General features: G+C 31.0%; 1 protein-coding gene across 5 annotated transcripts in view; it reads left to right on the top strand.

The window, feature by feature from the left end:
• The window catches only part of VPS13C (vacuolar protein sorting 13 homolog C), a 165,730-nt gene extending 153,869 nt beyond the window's left edge, over positions 1-11,861 (top strand). For 3 of the 5 annotated variants that reach the window (XM_076004438.1, XM_076004437.1, XM_076004439.1), the window contains 4 exons: positions 4,768-4,856; positions 8,093-8,216; positions 9,588-9,671; positions 10,007-11,861. In XM_076004438.1, coding sequence (XP_075860553.1) covers positions 4,768-4,856; positions 8,093-8,216; positions 9,588-9,671; positions 10,007-10,108 — 399 coding nt within the window. In that variant the 3' untranslated portion in view covers positions 10,109-11,861. Of the gene's footprint in view, positions 1-244; positions 4,857-8,092; positions 8,217-9,587; positions 9,672-10,006 lie in introns of those variants that run through there. The other 2 variants (XR_012919788.1, XR_012919789.1) reach the window with 1 other exon arrangement.
• Positions 11,862-12,211: the final 350 nt, after the last annotated feature.

Below are 12,211 nucleotides of genomic sequence, written 5' to 3'. Positions count from 1 at the left end.
GATTTCTTTGCTTGTATTTTCATTTTAACTTTATTATATTTAGGTAGTATATACATAAATAAATTGCTATTCTTTCATGACTGGCTTTCCCCCAAAAGAAATTTATTAATATTTTTCTACCCGAACTTTAAAATACAATGACTCTTAGTTGTTTGTAGCCTTTGGTTTTTATTGTATATGACTACATTTTAAAATCATTCTGCATGCTTCTAACTTTATTTTCTTTGTTTTTCTGCCTACACAGCAAGAACTGGAAATACAGGAGTAAATGTTTCCTATACTACTACTTGGTTTCATCCTTAAAAATCAAAACAAACTGTGGTACTTACTGTGTGTGAATTAGATTGTCAATTTTAATTAAATTTTCTTTACAATGCTCACCTCCATCTGAACTTTTTATAGTAGTGGCTTGATGATAAATAAAAATGATGGTATTCCTAGTCATACTGTCCAGGAATAAGATCAGTATAAAAGATTAAAGGATGCAAGAAATCAATTCTCTCCTCTATTTAGTGGGTGAAAAACTTTATTGAGCTCAGAAGTAGATACTTTTCCTGTCATTTTGCAAATTTTATCTTTTCTTGTGGTGTTCATGTGCATTTCAGGTAGTTGAAGACCAGGGCGATTACTATGTCCAGTCTAGTGAATGTGTTCTTTTTGTTTGTTGAGTCCTAATGATAGAATTATTAATACATAGCTTTCTGTTTCACAGGTCACCCTAACTATACTCAAACTATGGGACTAGTAATTGAGCATATGTTTTAATAATTGAAGTGTCAGTTGCTCAAACAATAGTTGGCACATGAATTTTGAGGATATGTTCCTCAGTCTCTCTTTTTCTTTAACCAAAATGTTGCTAAATAAAGCAACATTTTATAATTAAGTTGTATACATTCTCAGCCTTTAGCATTTATGCTTTTGAAAAATTGAATCTCCTTGTTATTCTTATTTAATAATTATTAGTTTAATTAATGTAAATAGAAGTAGGATATATAATCGAATATATAGATATCTTTAGTTTTATAAACTAATAACCCTTTTTGCTTTTAAATCGTTAAAGAAGAAATCCTTAAAAAAGATTCATTATCTTGGCCGGGCGCTGTGGCTCACGCCTGTAATCCTAGCTCTTGGGAGGCCGAGGCGGGCGGATTGCTCAAGGTCAGGAGTTCAAAACCAACCTGAGCAAGAGCGAGACCCCGTCTCTACTATAAAATAGAAAGAAATTAATTGGCCAACTGATATATATAAAAAAAAATTAGCCGGGCATGGTGGCGCATGCCTGTAGTCCCAGCTACTCGGGAGGCTGAGGCAGGAGGATCGCTTGAGCCCAGGAGTTTGAGGTTGCTGTGAGCTAGGCTGACGCCACGGCACTCACTCTAGCCTGGACAACAAAGTGAGACTCTGTCTCAAAAAAAAAAAAAAAAAAAAAAAAAAAAAATAGATTCATTATCTTAATGAGAATAAAAATAATTATCATCTTGAAATTAGTGCCCCCATAGTTAATTCTCAAAATAAGTTATGTTTTACCTTCTTTTTTTAAATAAATGATGGAAATGTTTAATTTGATTTAGCAGTGTCTTAGCTAGCAGCTTTGATGCTTCTCCCCAAAATTGAAAGCAAAGTATAAACTTACACTGAATGTGTTATATATTTGAAGATAATGAAACTGTTAACATACAACTATTCAGTTGCATTATTTATTTTGAAAACTATAGTTATCAAAATAATAAATTATGTAGTTTATATTTAAAACAAGCACTGTAAAGAGGAAAAGAATGACATCCAAAGACGAGCCTATGCTAGATATACAGAAGAAATGACTCTGTCCTTAAAGGACCAAGTGTAACAAAACATGTAAATATTAAGAGTAACTGATGAACTTTTGTTGTGCCTACTTATGGATGGTTGGCAAAAATGTCACTGCATGTATAGTTTTCTGTGGGAATCAAGCACAATAACTAATTCAAGGTGTTGTCTTAAATCATTACTAATAATTACCCTTCCTCAGATTCTTTGATTAAAGTGACATTTTAAAAATTTGCCTGGATATATTGCTGTTTTAATGAGACTTTTGGGAATTCCTAGAACTTGTTAAGATTTTATCCTTTACTTATTGCTTACTTACTTTTTGTTTAGCTTTTTATGTTATTAACCTTTTCCTTGTGATTTCTTTTTTTACAAGTATGTCAATAAGCACAAAATGTCAAGAAACTTTTTGTTATTTTAGCTAGATATAGTCAGATTGTCTGATTTATTAGTTTTTGGTAAAATATCAGACAACTTTTAGACTTTAATGTATTATTATAATTATTGGAAGAAATAGAATGATTATACATTGAGAAGACTTGGTAGTTTTTTCCAAGGGTGGCAAGTGTAGAATATGGTTAATTAAGAAATTCAGGCTATTTTATCTTTTGCCCATCTTGCTGTGATCAGTTAATAGGGTAAAAAGTATTTATTGATTATTTAGACTGTGCTGGATATACAAAAGAAATAAGCTTTCTATCCTTAAGTGTCCAGGTGTAACAAAACATATAAATATTAAAGAGCATCAGAGTGTATAATTATGTCCTCCTAGCCCTTATTGTAATATGGGCACATTCTAAACAATTTATTTGGGGATCTTTGATGCCCATTTTGTTTTTCTCCTTAGTATTTCTCTGTATTCTTTAATACTCAGCTTTGAGAGTTACTAAATTATATACTATATTTTTAGGATATACTGTCTACTTTTGTTCCATATATATATATATATATGTATGTATGTATCTATGTATATATAGCCAGTTTTTTATTTAATATTCATTTTGGTTCACATGCTTATGATCATACAGTATTTAAAATGGTGTCCCATTTTCTTTTCAGTTAAATTTTTCCATGTTCTTAGAAACATTTCATTAACATTTTTAATTCTCACATTACCATCCATTGAGGTAATCTTACATTGTCTAGTTGGTGATTCTTAATTCTTGACATTATAGTTGTTTCTATTATTTTACTAATAGTAATAATGCTGTGATAAACATCAGTATACATTTTGCTTTTTTATATCTTATATTTATTTCCTTAGAATTTATTTGAAAAAATTGGATTACTAGGTAAAGGGCTTTTACAAAGTATTGTTAAATTCCTTAAGTTGTATTATGAGAAGGGAGAGTGAACATTTTATCAACTAATCTGGTTGTCTGTTGCTTTCAGTGACTGAATATCTTAATCTGAATCTTAGAGTGCAGTGGAATTTTAGTAGTGCTGAAAACAAGGTTTTCTAAAATGTATTATGGTGACAAATGTACTTTAAAAGCTCTCAATGGCTTGAAGCACAATAACCTGATAACTAATGAAAATATATACAAGATAGAAAGTGGGTAGTATTTCTGGTATTGTATCTCAAATCTAAATATTTTAACATATTTAAATTTCAGCCTGAGAATGCACTAAATTATTACGTTCATTTCTCATTTTCTCTTTGAAGAAATTGAGACATAAATATTAAAAGACTTTAAGGTAATTCACACAGGTGAACTGTGAAGCAAGTAACTATAGCAATGAAATCTGCACTCTCTTCTTTAGACTTGTTCTGAAGATGAGATCCATTTCTTTGTGGATTCCTCTTCCTTGTGCGTGGCTTTTTGTAATTGTCACAGAATGACTGGGAACTAAGCATCTTTTAAAAATGTATAATCAAGCATTGAAATAATAACATCAAGCGTACTTTCTTTGCTTGTGATTATATTGATTATATTATCCTTTTAATAATATTGGTGTTATAGTCTTGATTATAAAATGTTTAAAGTCTTAATGTATTCATTATGTTTATGTTCTGTATTTTCACATATAGTCTGATTTTCAGTCATGCATTATAGATGTTAATACTGTTTCATTAGCATTCATTATAAAATCTCTTGTTTTTTAATGTGTGTTGACTAATTCAAGTCACAATAGTTTTGAGACAGTTGAAAAAGAAATGTATTTTAATGGGCTACTATTTATACTTGAATTATTTTATGCTTGTATTTGTCTTTAGAAATAAATTGTGCCAGCTATTTTGAAATCTTAGAAATTCTTTCTGTCCATATTAATATTGTCATTACATTTTCTTTTCTCTCAGAAATATAGTTTGATATAGAAATAAACTCCTCAATGCATGATTAATCTGTAAGACCAAATGTTCAAAAACATTAAACATCATTTATCTTGGAATTTTATCACATGTATAACGTCTACCTTTGTGTACATCAGTGGTTCTTAACCTTTGAGAGGGACCACAGACTCCTTCAAAAAGTTTGGTGAAAAGCCTGAACTGTCTTCTAAAAAAAGTTGCAGAACCACATTTTCAAAATTTTATATTCTATGTTAGGTGGTTCATAGACCCACTCCAAAGTCCTGCCATGGATCTCTGTTTAAGAACCCCTATAATGTTAATGTAGTAGTTTTATATTAGCATGTGTTTGTTATTTAATTAAAATGTGTAATTATTTCTGGTAGATATTTTAAAATTTCTAAGTTACTATAGAACAAAATGCATTTTTCAAGAAGATAACTTGGTAAGCATTTAATACACCTTTTTCTTTTAATGCAACAGTAGAAGTTAATTTATACACATGCTATGAATATTTTTCTAGCTTCATGTGCCAGTATGTAGAATTGTACTTTTGTTTCTAATAAACTTTGTCCTAACACTATTGTTATAATTAGCTACCATATGGTATTGTAAATACCGTTTGAATGCACATACTTCCCAAATCTTAAATCTTGTTTCCCTTTCAGAATCATATCAAAAAGTTGGAAGGAGAGACTTATCAATACCACTGTGCTATTCCTGGAAGCAAGAGGACAATCCTTATGGTTACTAATAGGTATTATCGTGAAGTGACGTTTTTTCAAATGCAACTTAGTTGTATGGATCATAAGAATTTTAAAGGCTAAAATGGCAGAAGATTTGGAGAACTATACTTCAGTGTCAATGAAGTATATATTCATTTTCATAGAATCACAAGAATACAGATCTAAATAAGTCCTTTGAGATCATCTATTCCAGCTCCTTCATGTTAGAGATACTGAAACTGAGATTTAATATGGTTTAGGAGCTTATCCAAGTTATACAACTACTAAGAGACAGAGTCTAGAATAGGGTTCATACCTGCAGTAGTGATACCATTATATGTGAATTACAAATTCAGTTATGGAGTGTTAATTCATGAATCATTTTTTCATACTAGGTTTTATTTGAGGTGAGTAGCATACCCCTTTTAAAGAAGGGCATTATTTCTGTGTGTAAGTATTTTGGAAGTAGTAGATAATTTTTCCAAATAAAAGAACTTTGACTAAACTACCAAGCTTATTTTCTTGGGATTTACCTTAGATAATAAACTTATATCCCAAAATTATAATTATAGATTAATAATTTTCAGAACTTTATAAGTGATATGTTTTGTAGGATTAATGCACAGTACTATTTATAGTAGGCAAATCTAAATAAATTTCTCACTACTGTGTTTAAATATATTTAGAGGAGAAGGAAAGAAAGGAAAAATGATTAACAGGATTTGAACTTTGAAACCTACAAGTTTTTTCAAAGAAAGGGTTATAAGAGAGGGTTATGTCATATGGTTTGCCCATTAATTAAGAGGTAAAAATATCTATAAAACAATCTCTAAAAGGCAGATTTTATGAATTTGACAAGTAATTACTTATTTTATGCCCATAATTTTATATTGTCTTCGTTAGATTAAACCCAAAAACAATGCTTATTTGTATTATGTATTACACTTAGCTGAGAGTGGCAATGTGTTAATTCTTTTTCATATTCCTTTTATATAGATCAGTACTAGACAATGGGAATCATTTAGATTTTTTTGTAATACTACTTTAGTACTTGTTTGATTTCATGGCATTTTGTGGGAATATTACTGTATACAGCATATATCTGGTTTTCTTTCAAGTAAATTGAAAAATCATAGTAATTTTAAATTTAGTCACTGATGGAGCTTTTGAGACAATTAATAAAATAATATTCCTGATCAGTACAATGACTTAGTCTCCCTACTAGCTTTAGTAGACTCTCTAACAGAAATTTCTTTGTTCGAGGTAGTTATGATTATGCTAATCTGTTTGACCTTTAATGAATGGTTACATAAAAGTGGTGACATTTCTTCCAAATTAAGTATTCTTTTTTTTTTGAGATGGGGTCTCACGTGTCACTGTATCACCCAGGCTGGAGTACAGTGGTGCAATCAATCATAGGTCACTGTAGCCCTGAACTCCTGGGCTCAACTGATCCTCCTGCCTCAGCCTCTAGAGTAGCTGGGACTACAGGCACGAGCCACCATACCCAGCTAATTTTTGTTTTTATTTTTTGTAGAGACAGGGTCAGGGTCTTGCTATTTTGCTTAGGCTGTTCTTGAACTCCTGGCCTCATGCAGTCCTCCTGCCCTGGCCTCCCAGAGTGCTGGGAATACAGGTGTGAGCCACTGTTCCTGGACTAACATCAGTATTATTAAAAATAACTTTTTTATGGATAAAGTTATGCTTATTCATTTTAGATGATATAAATCAGGTGTCAGCAAACTTTCTTTAAAGAACCAGACAGTAAATATTTAGGTTTTGAGGGCCTTGCTGTGTTTCTCAACTATTTACTCTGCCCTTTTAGTGGGAAAACAGCTGTGAACAACATGTAAGAATAGTCATGGCTGCATTCCAGTAAAATCTTATATATTGAAACAGTCCTTAGGCTATATTTGGTTCAAAGGCCATAGTTTGCCTACCTTAATATAGATAATTAAAAAGATGAAAATAACGAATCATACATGCTAGTTTACACCATTTGTCCCAATGTAATTATTCATAGTTATATGCCTTTTCATTCTTAAAAATGTCCTGGTTTGAACAATAAATTATATAACCCCTAAAAACATCTTTTACCAGTAATCTCACCATCTATAGATGACCACTTACCTGGCATATCAGATATTTGCAGTATATATATTTTTAAAAACTATGTACAAAAATGCATTATATACATTTTAATAATGTAAGTTTTTCATGTAATAATATACTATGATCATCTTCCCAAACCATTAAATATTCTTTGACAACATGTTGCTTTGGTCTATATACTATAATTTATTCAGATATTCCCTTACTATTTGACATTCAGTTTTCTTTTTCTCAATATTTTATTGTTATATATTTGCATTGAAATTGTTTTCTAGTATTTTTTCAGAACAAATTCTTAAGAGTGGGATTGTTAATTTAAAAGTTGTAAAGATTGTTGAGGTCCTTTCTGTATAATGCCAAATGCTTCTTCAGAAAAGTTGTATCCGTTTTTTATATACCACTCACAATATATGAAAGTATCCTTTCTTCTATGTTTTGCTAAGATTAGGTATTATCATGTAAATTTTTATTTTTGCTAGATTAAGGGATGGAAAATAATTTTTGTTTTAATTAGCATTTCTTTGATAACTAATGAGTATGAAAATTTTAATATATCAGTATCTATTTGTACTTTCTATTCTGTGAAGTACTTGTTCATATCCTTTACTGAGTAAAATGGGATACCCTGAGATAAAGTACATTCATGTTAAGTGTTTGAATCTGGTATTTATTAATATTAGTAGGCCTAAAGCGAATCTTTGCTGACATTTGAGGTTTGTGGCATTTCTGGCATATTCTTTCTTGACTGGAAGGCATAAATAACTGACAATAAAGAGCAATTAATACTTTTCTAAGTAAAACATTTTCAGGGGCTTCTGCCTTTATTACTTCCCAGATGAGAGTGCAGCCTGTTCCTTATGTGTTCCAAACATGATTCCCCTGTCATTTTTTTTGTCAGTTAAAAAGGTACACTTTTCTGAATTCTGCAAGATTGGCAGAAGGGGGGGGGGATTTTTTAAAGTCTGTTTTGTTAGTTGAGTAGTTATCATATAGTTATCTAGACTTTTAAAAAAATGTGAGGCACTTTTTTACAGTGCCAGTTTTTATTGTTTACTGAGCCAATGCTACCTGTGCCATCTAGCAGAGTGAATATTAGTGAGAATAATTGCCTGTCTTTATCACTACCTGTATGTTTTTGTTGTCTTTTACAAAACAGGAGAGTGTTGTATGTAAAGGAAGTTGAAATCCTAGGCCATATGTCCGTAGACTGGCAGTGTCCATTTGAAGATTTTATATGTCCTCCTATTGTCAATGAAAATGTGCTAAAAATTTCGGTTAAGGTAAGAAAACATGAATCACATTTTTAGAGCTAAGAATTTATTAAATGAGTGGAAACCGATGCTTTCTGACAGTTTTACAGTTAATTACACAGAATGTTTGAAGGATGAGTGCCATCATTATTGTTATTATTATATGCTTAGATGTAAAGAAAGATGTAGGCAGTTATTTGTGTGGCTGTACTTTATTTTCTAACAGTCCTTGACTGCATCAAGTGAAATATCAGTCTGTCCACCCAAAGAATTAGGATTCTGATATGCTGATATTTCTTTTTTGGTAAATTAAGCATTAATAAATAGGAGTTTTTTTAAATTTCATATGTATACTCATTTTGCTATAATTAGACATTTCTGAAAAAATTCCCTTTTTTGGCTTTCAGGAGATTATTAAATGATTTGGTAAAAATAAATAATATGTCTAAAATGCCCATGTTTTATAATGTTTGGCATTTATAGAATATATAACAATATTTTTATCTCTTTTATCCCCATCATTTTCTAAGAAAGAACTTTAATTATGTAGTAAGTAATTAGGAAAAATGATACCCCATGTTTTGCTTAGTTGTCAGACTCATGTACTTGACTTTGGAACATATGTTTATTACATTATATATGTTATATATAATATAAATGTATTTTTATATCTTAAAAAATCATGCATTGTCTTTATAAATATGGTAGTTTTAATATTTGTTTTTCCTAAACAATGATGTTATTTCTATTACTAAAACTGTCTGAAAAACATACCACAGAGTTTAATAGAGATGCAAGTACTGTTGGTCTTTAATTGATGTTAACTTTTCTTTTTATGAAAATTTACAAATAAAAGAACTATCTTGTCACCCTACCATTTTGTAATTCAGCATTACCTCATTGTACAGTGTCAAAATGTAAAGAGTGCCTCAGTGTATGAAACATAATTTTCAAACTAGGAAAGACTATGTCAGTATGCATATATTTTACAGTTTTCTTAGTTATCACTTTTCGTTCACATCAGTGGTGAGAATTGACTCCATGTATTTTACATTATATAAGAATTTTATCTATCAGCCAAGGAAATGAAGGAATGGTTTTTTGATTTGTCAGATGTGATGAGTTATCAAGTGGTGTTTCTGTAGGCTATTTATCATAGCCTCCAGAAAGCCATTATTTTATACAGATTGATGTATACTCATCTAATTTTGTAAATTCTAACAACTCACACATAGAACCAGTATCCTTAAACCAAGATGATGTATTTCGTATCATACTTGAATATGTGTGTTTGGTTAGTCTCCTGATTATAAAATACACATTTAAGCATCCAGTTAAAGGTTACGATTTTTTTTCTTCCTCAGCATAATTTCTTTTCTGTTGTCATTTCTTTTGAAACAGGAGCAGGGTCTGTTCCACAAGAAAGACAGTGCCAGTCAAGGCTGTCTTCGGAAAATTTACCTAAAGGATACCACCACGGCAGAGGTAAAAGATTTATTTTAAGAGCACCCTTCACTTTTTTTTTAGTTGAAAGATTAAAAACCAAAAAGCTCCTGTTATGATTAGCAATACTCTTTATTTTTTCCTAAAGGCTCTTCCAGTTATAAGAAGAGTTGGTTATATAAATAACAACTTAAAACAATACACTGTGGACTCAGTAGGGAGGAAGGGTCTTATTTTGCAGTCCATTTTTGGACTGTGTCCTTGTTCTTGGCTATTGGATCTGTGTAGAGAGCTCCAACTCTGGCTTTTTTACCATTCTTCCACCAAATGAGCTTGTATTTGTCATTAAAATTCATAATAAGTATTTTATTTTACAGAGAGCATATCATGCCATTGAGGATGCAAAGTCAACGAGACACCAGCAAAAATTGATGAAGCAATCATCACTGAGACTTGTCAGGCCCCAAATACCATCTTAATCACAGCTCTTGGGGGGAGAAAAACCAATCATCAGTCTTGTCTATAAATCACTCTGCTTTATATTGCTAAAGAGAATTTTTCAAGAACTCATTATAGTTTTATTTTTCTCGAATAGCTAGTATTGGGTTTTCTACTTTTTTCCCCTTCAGGTTTGACTCTAATTTTGTAACCATGTGTATGTTACCAATCCACTTCTACGCTGCCACCTGAATGGATCAGACCGCTGAAGGAACCTCACTTCAAACTCAGAGTGTAATTTTCATTAATATTAAAATTGTGAAGCAGAGGGCGGTAGGCTTATTTTTAATTAAAATCCTATTGAAGAAAAAGAAAGGACCTTAGAATGACTAGTGTTCCTTGAAAGATTTTACCCATAGTCAAATGCTGGACACTTTGACATTTTGTTTAAGGGTGATTTGATTTGTTTAATAATTGAACTGAGATCACATTTTTGGTAAACAAGGTAATTGACTGAAGAAAAGCCACTAAAGGGAGAAATGGCATATTTTCTTTCTTTTTTGTTCATGAAAACATTGTTTTTCTGATAAGAAAACATGTTTTACTTTGGTGCTTATTTTTCCTTCTTGCACTATAATAAAAGAAATAACGGACAATCAGACCTTAAAATATCTATACTCTATTTTCTGTAATGGAGTATCCACAAAAATTTGGAAGTTATTTACATGCTCTTTCAAGATGAACTTACATGACACAATTATAATTTGCTGATATATGAAAATATCACATTTTAAGTTTTTCAAGGCTCAGAAATATGTAAAATTTGATATTTTTATATTTCCAGAATTGTTTCTTAGAAGCTGAAAGACTTTAAGGGCATCATAAATTAACATCTAATCGTAATGCATACCTAGAAATGTATTTTAAATACTTATTTCCTAGAGTGAAGAATCTCTAGATGCTTTATATATAAGTAAAATAAGGCTATGAAAAATAAGTATTAGATGTGTTCCTTGAAGGAGCAGGTCCATGAGAGTCAGTTCAGTTTGCTCGTGGTGTTTAACATGGCATTTATTTCAAATTGCTGAATTAATGATGAGATGAAGATGTGGACACACTTGGTTTTGCTCTATTTGTATTTATGTGTGGTAGTGGTTTTGTCATCATCGATGTTTTTAAAGACCTGGCCATAAAACTTTAAAAATTTTCCTAGTGCTATTCAATGTATAATCTAAAAAGAGAAGGCAATAACTAATGCCTTAAATGTTTGCTCTGGTAGTTGGTGCCTTTTTAAGGTCATTCTTTTTTGTTTGTGAAGAAAAGTATTATATATAAAACTTGTAGCTTTAAACCAAATTTCTATATTAGTGGTTAATTGGAATTTATTAAAAGGATCATTATAAACAATTTCATAACAAGTGTTCCAGTATTTTGTGTCGTTAAACCTGACTTAATCAGGAATTTGGGATATCTAATTATATTTTTCATAGGAATCATAGCTATTGAAAATGTCCTAAATATTTAAGAAATTATATTACACATAGTTTATTCTAGAAATGCAGGAACAAAACATTGAACAAAGAAAAAGTATAGAAATTGATAAACTCATCATCTCAGTTGGTGTAAAAATAAACATTCATGTATTTGTAACATTTTTATTTGATTTAATGTCCTGGGACAGAAGTAATTCATTGGTAAAGTGTAATAATGTCTGTTGTGCATTTTTTAAATGCTTTGAGAGTCAATTATTTGCATATGAATTACTGAGAAAAATAAAACATTTGGTACATTGTTCACAGGTGTGAAAACTTTGTGAGTTTGTGTATTCAAGTAACATTTGCTTTTACTTTCTTTTCCTTTACTACTTCTGATTCTATAATAATGAGAAGTTAAGTTAATAGTTATGGAAGGCTTTAAAACAAGCTAGTAAGGGAAAGCTTTTTCCCAGCTCCTTTACCACATTGGAGATCTGTGGCACAGACCTCCAGTACAGGGGGAGTGCAGAGAATGCAGTTGACCAAAGGCCCAGTTGCACTTTGGAATCCATTGCTGCATTTGCACTGAAGCCATGCCTTCCGTGGTTCCTCTGAGCCACTGAGTGTGGCAAATAAACTAAGACAGGCCCTTCGTGGGAGACACAGAAC

The sequence above is a fragment of the Microcebus murinus genome, chromosome 6 (genome assembly GCF_040939455.1).
Source record: "Microcebus murinus isolate Inina chromosome 6, M.murinus_Inina_mat1.0, whole genome shotgun sequence".
Classification (NCBI taxonomy): Eukaryota; Metazoa; Chordata; class Mammalia; order Primates; family Cheirogaleidae; genus Microcebus; species Microcebus murinus.
The sequence above is the reverse complement of the archived record's forward strand: the minus strand, read 5'-3'. Positions and strand labels throughout refer to the sequence as shown.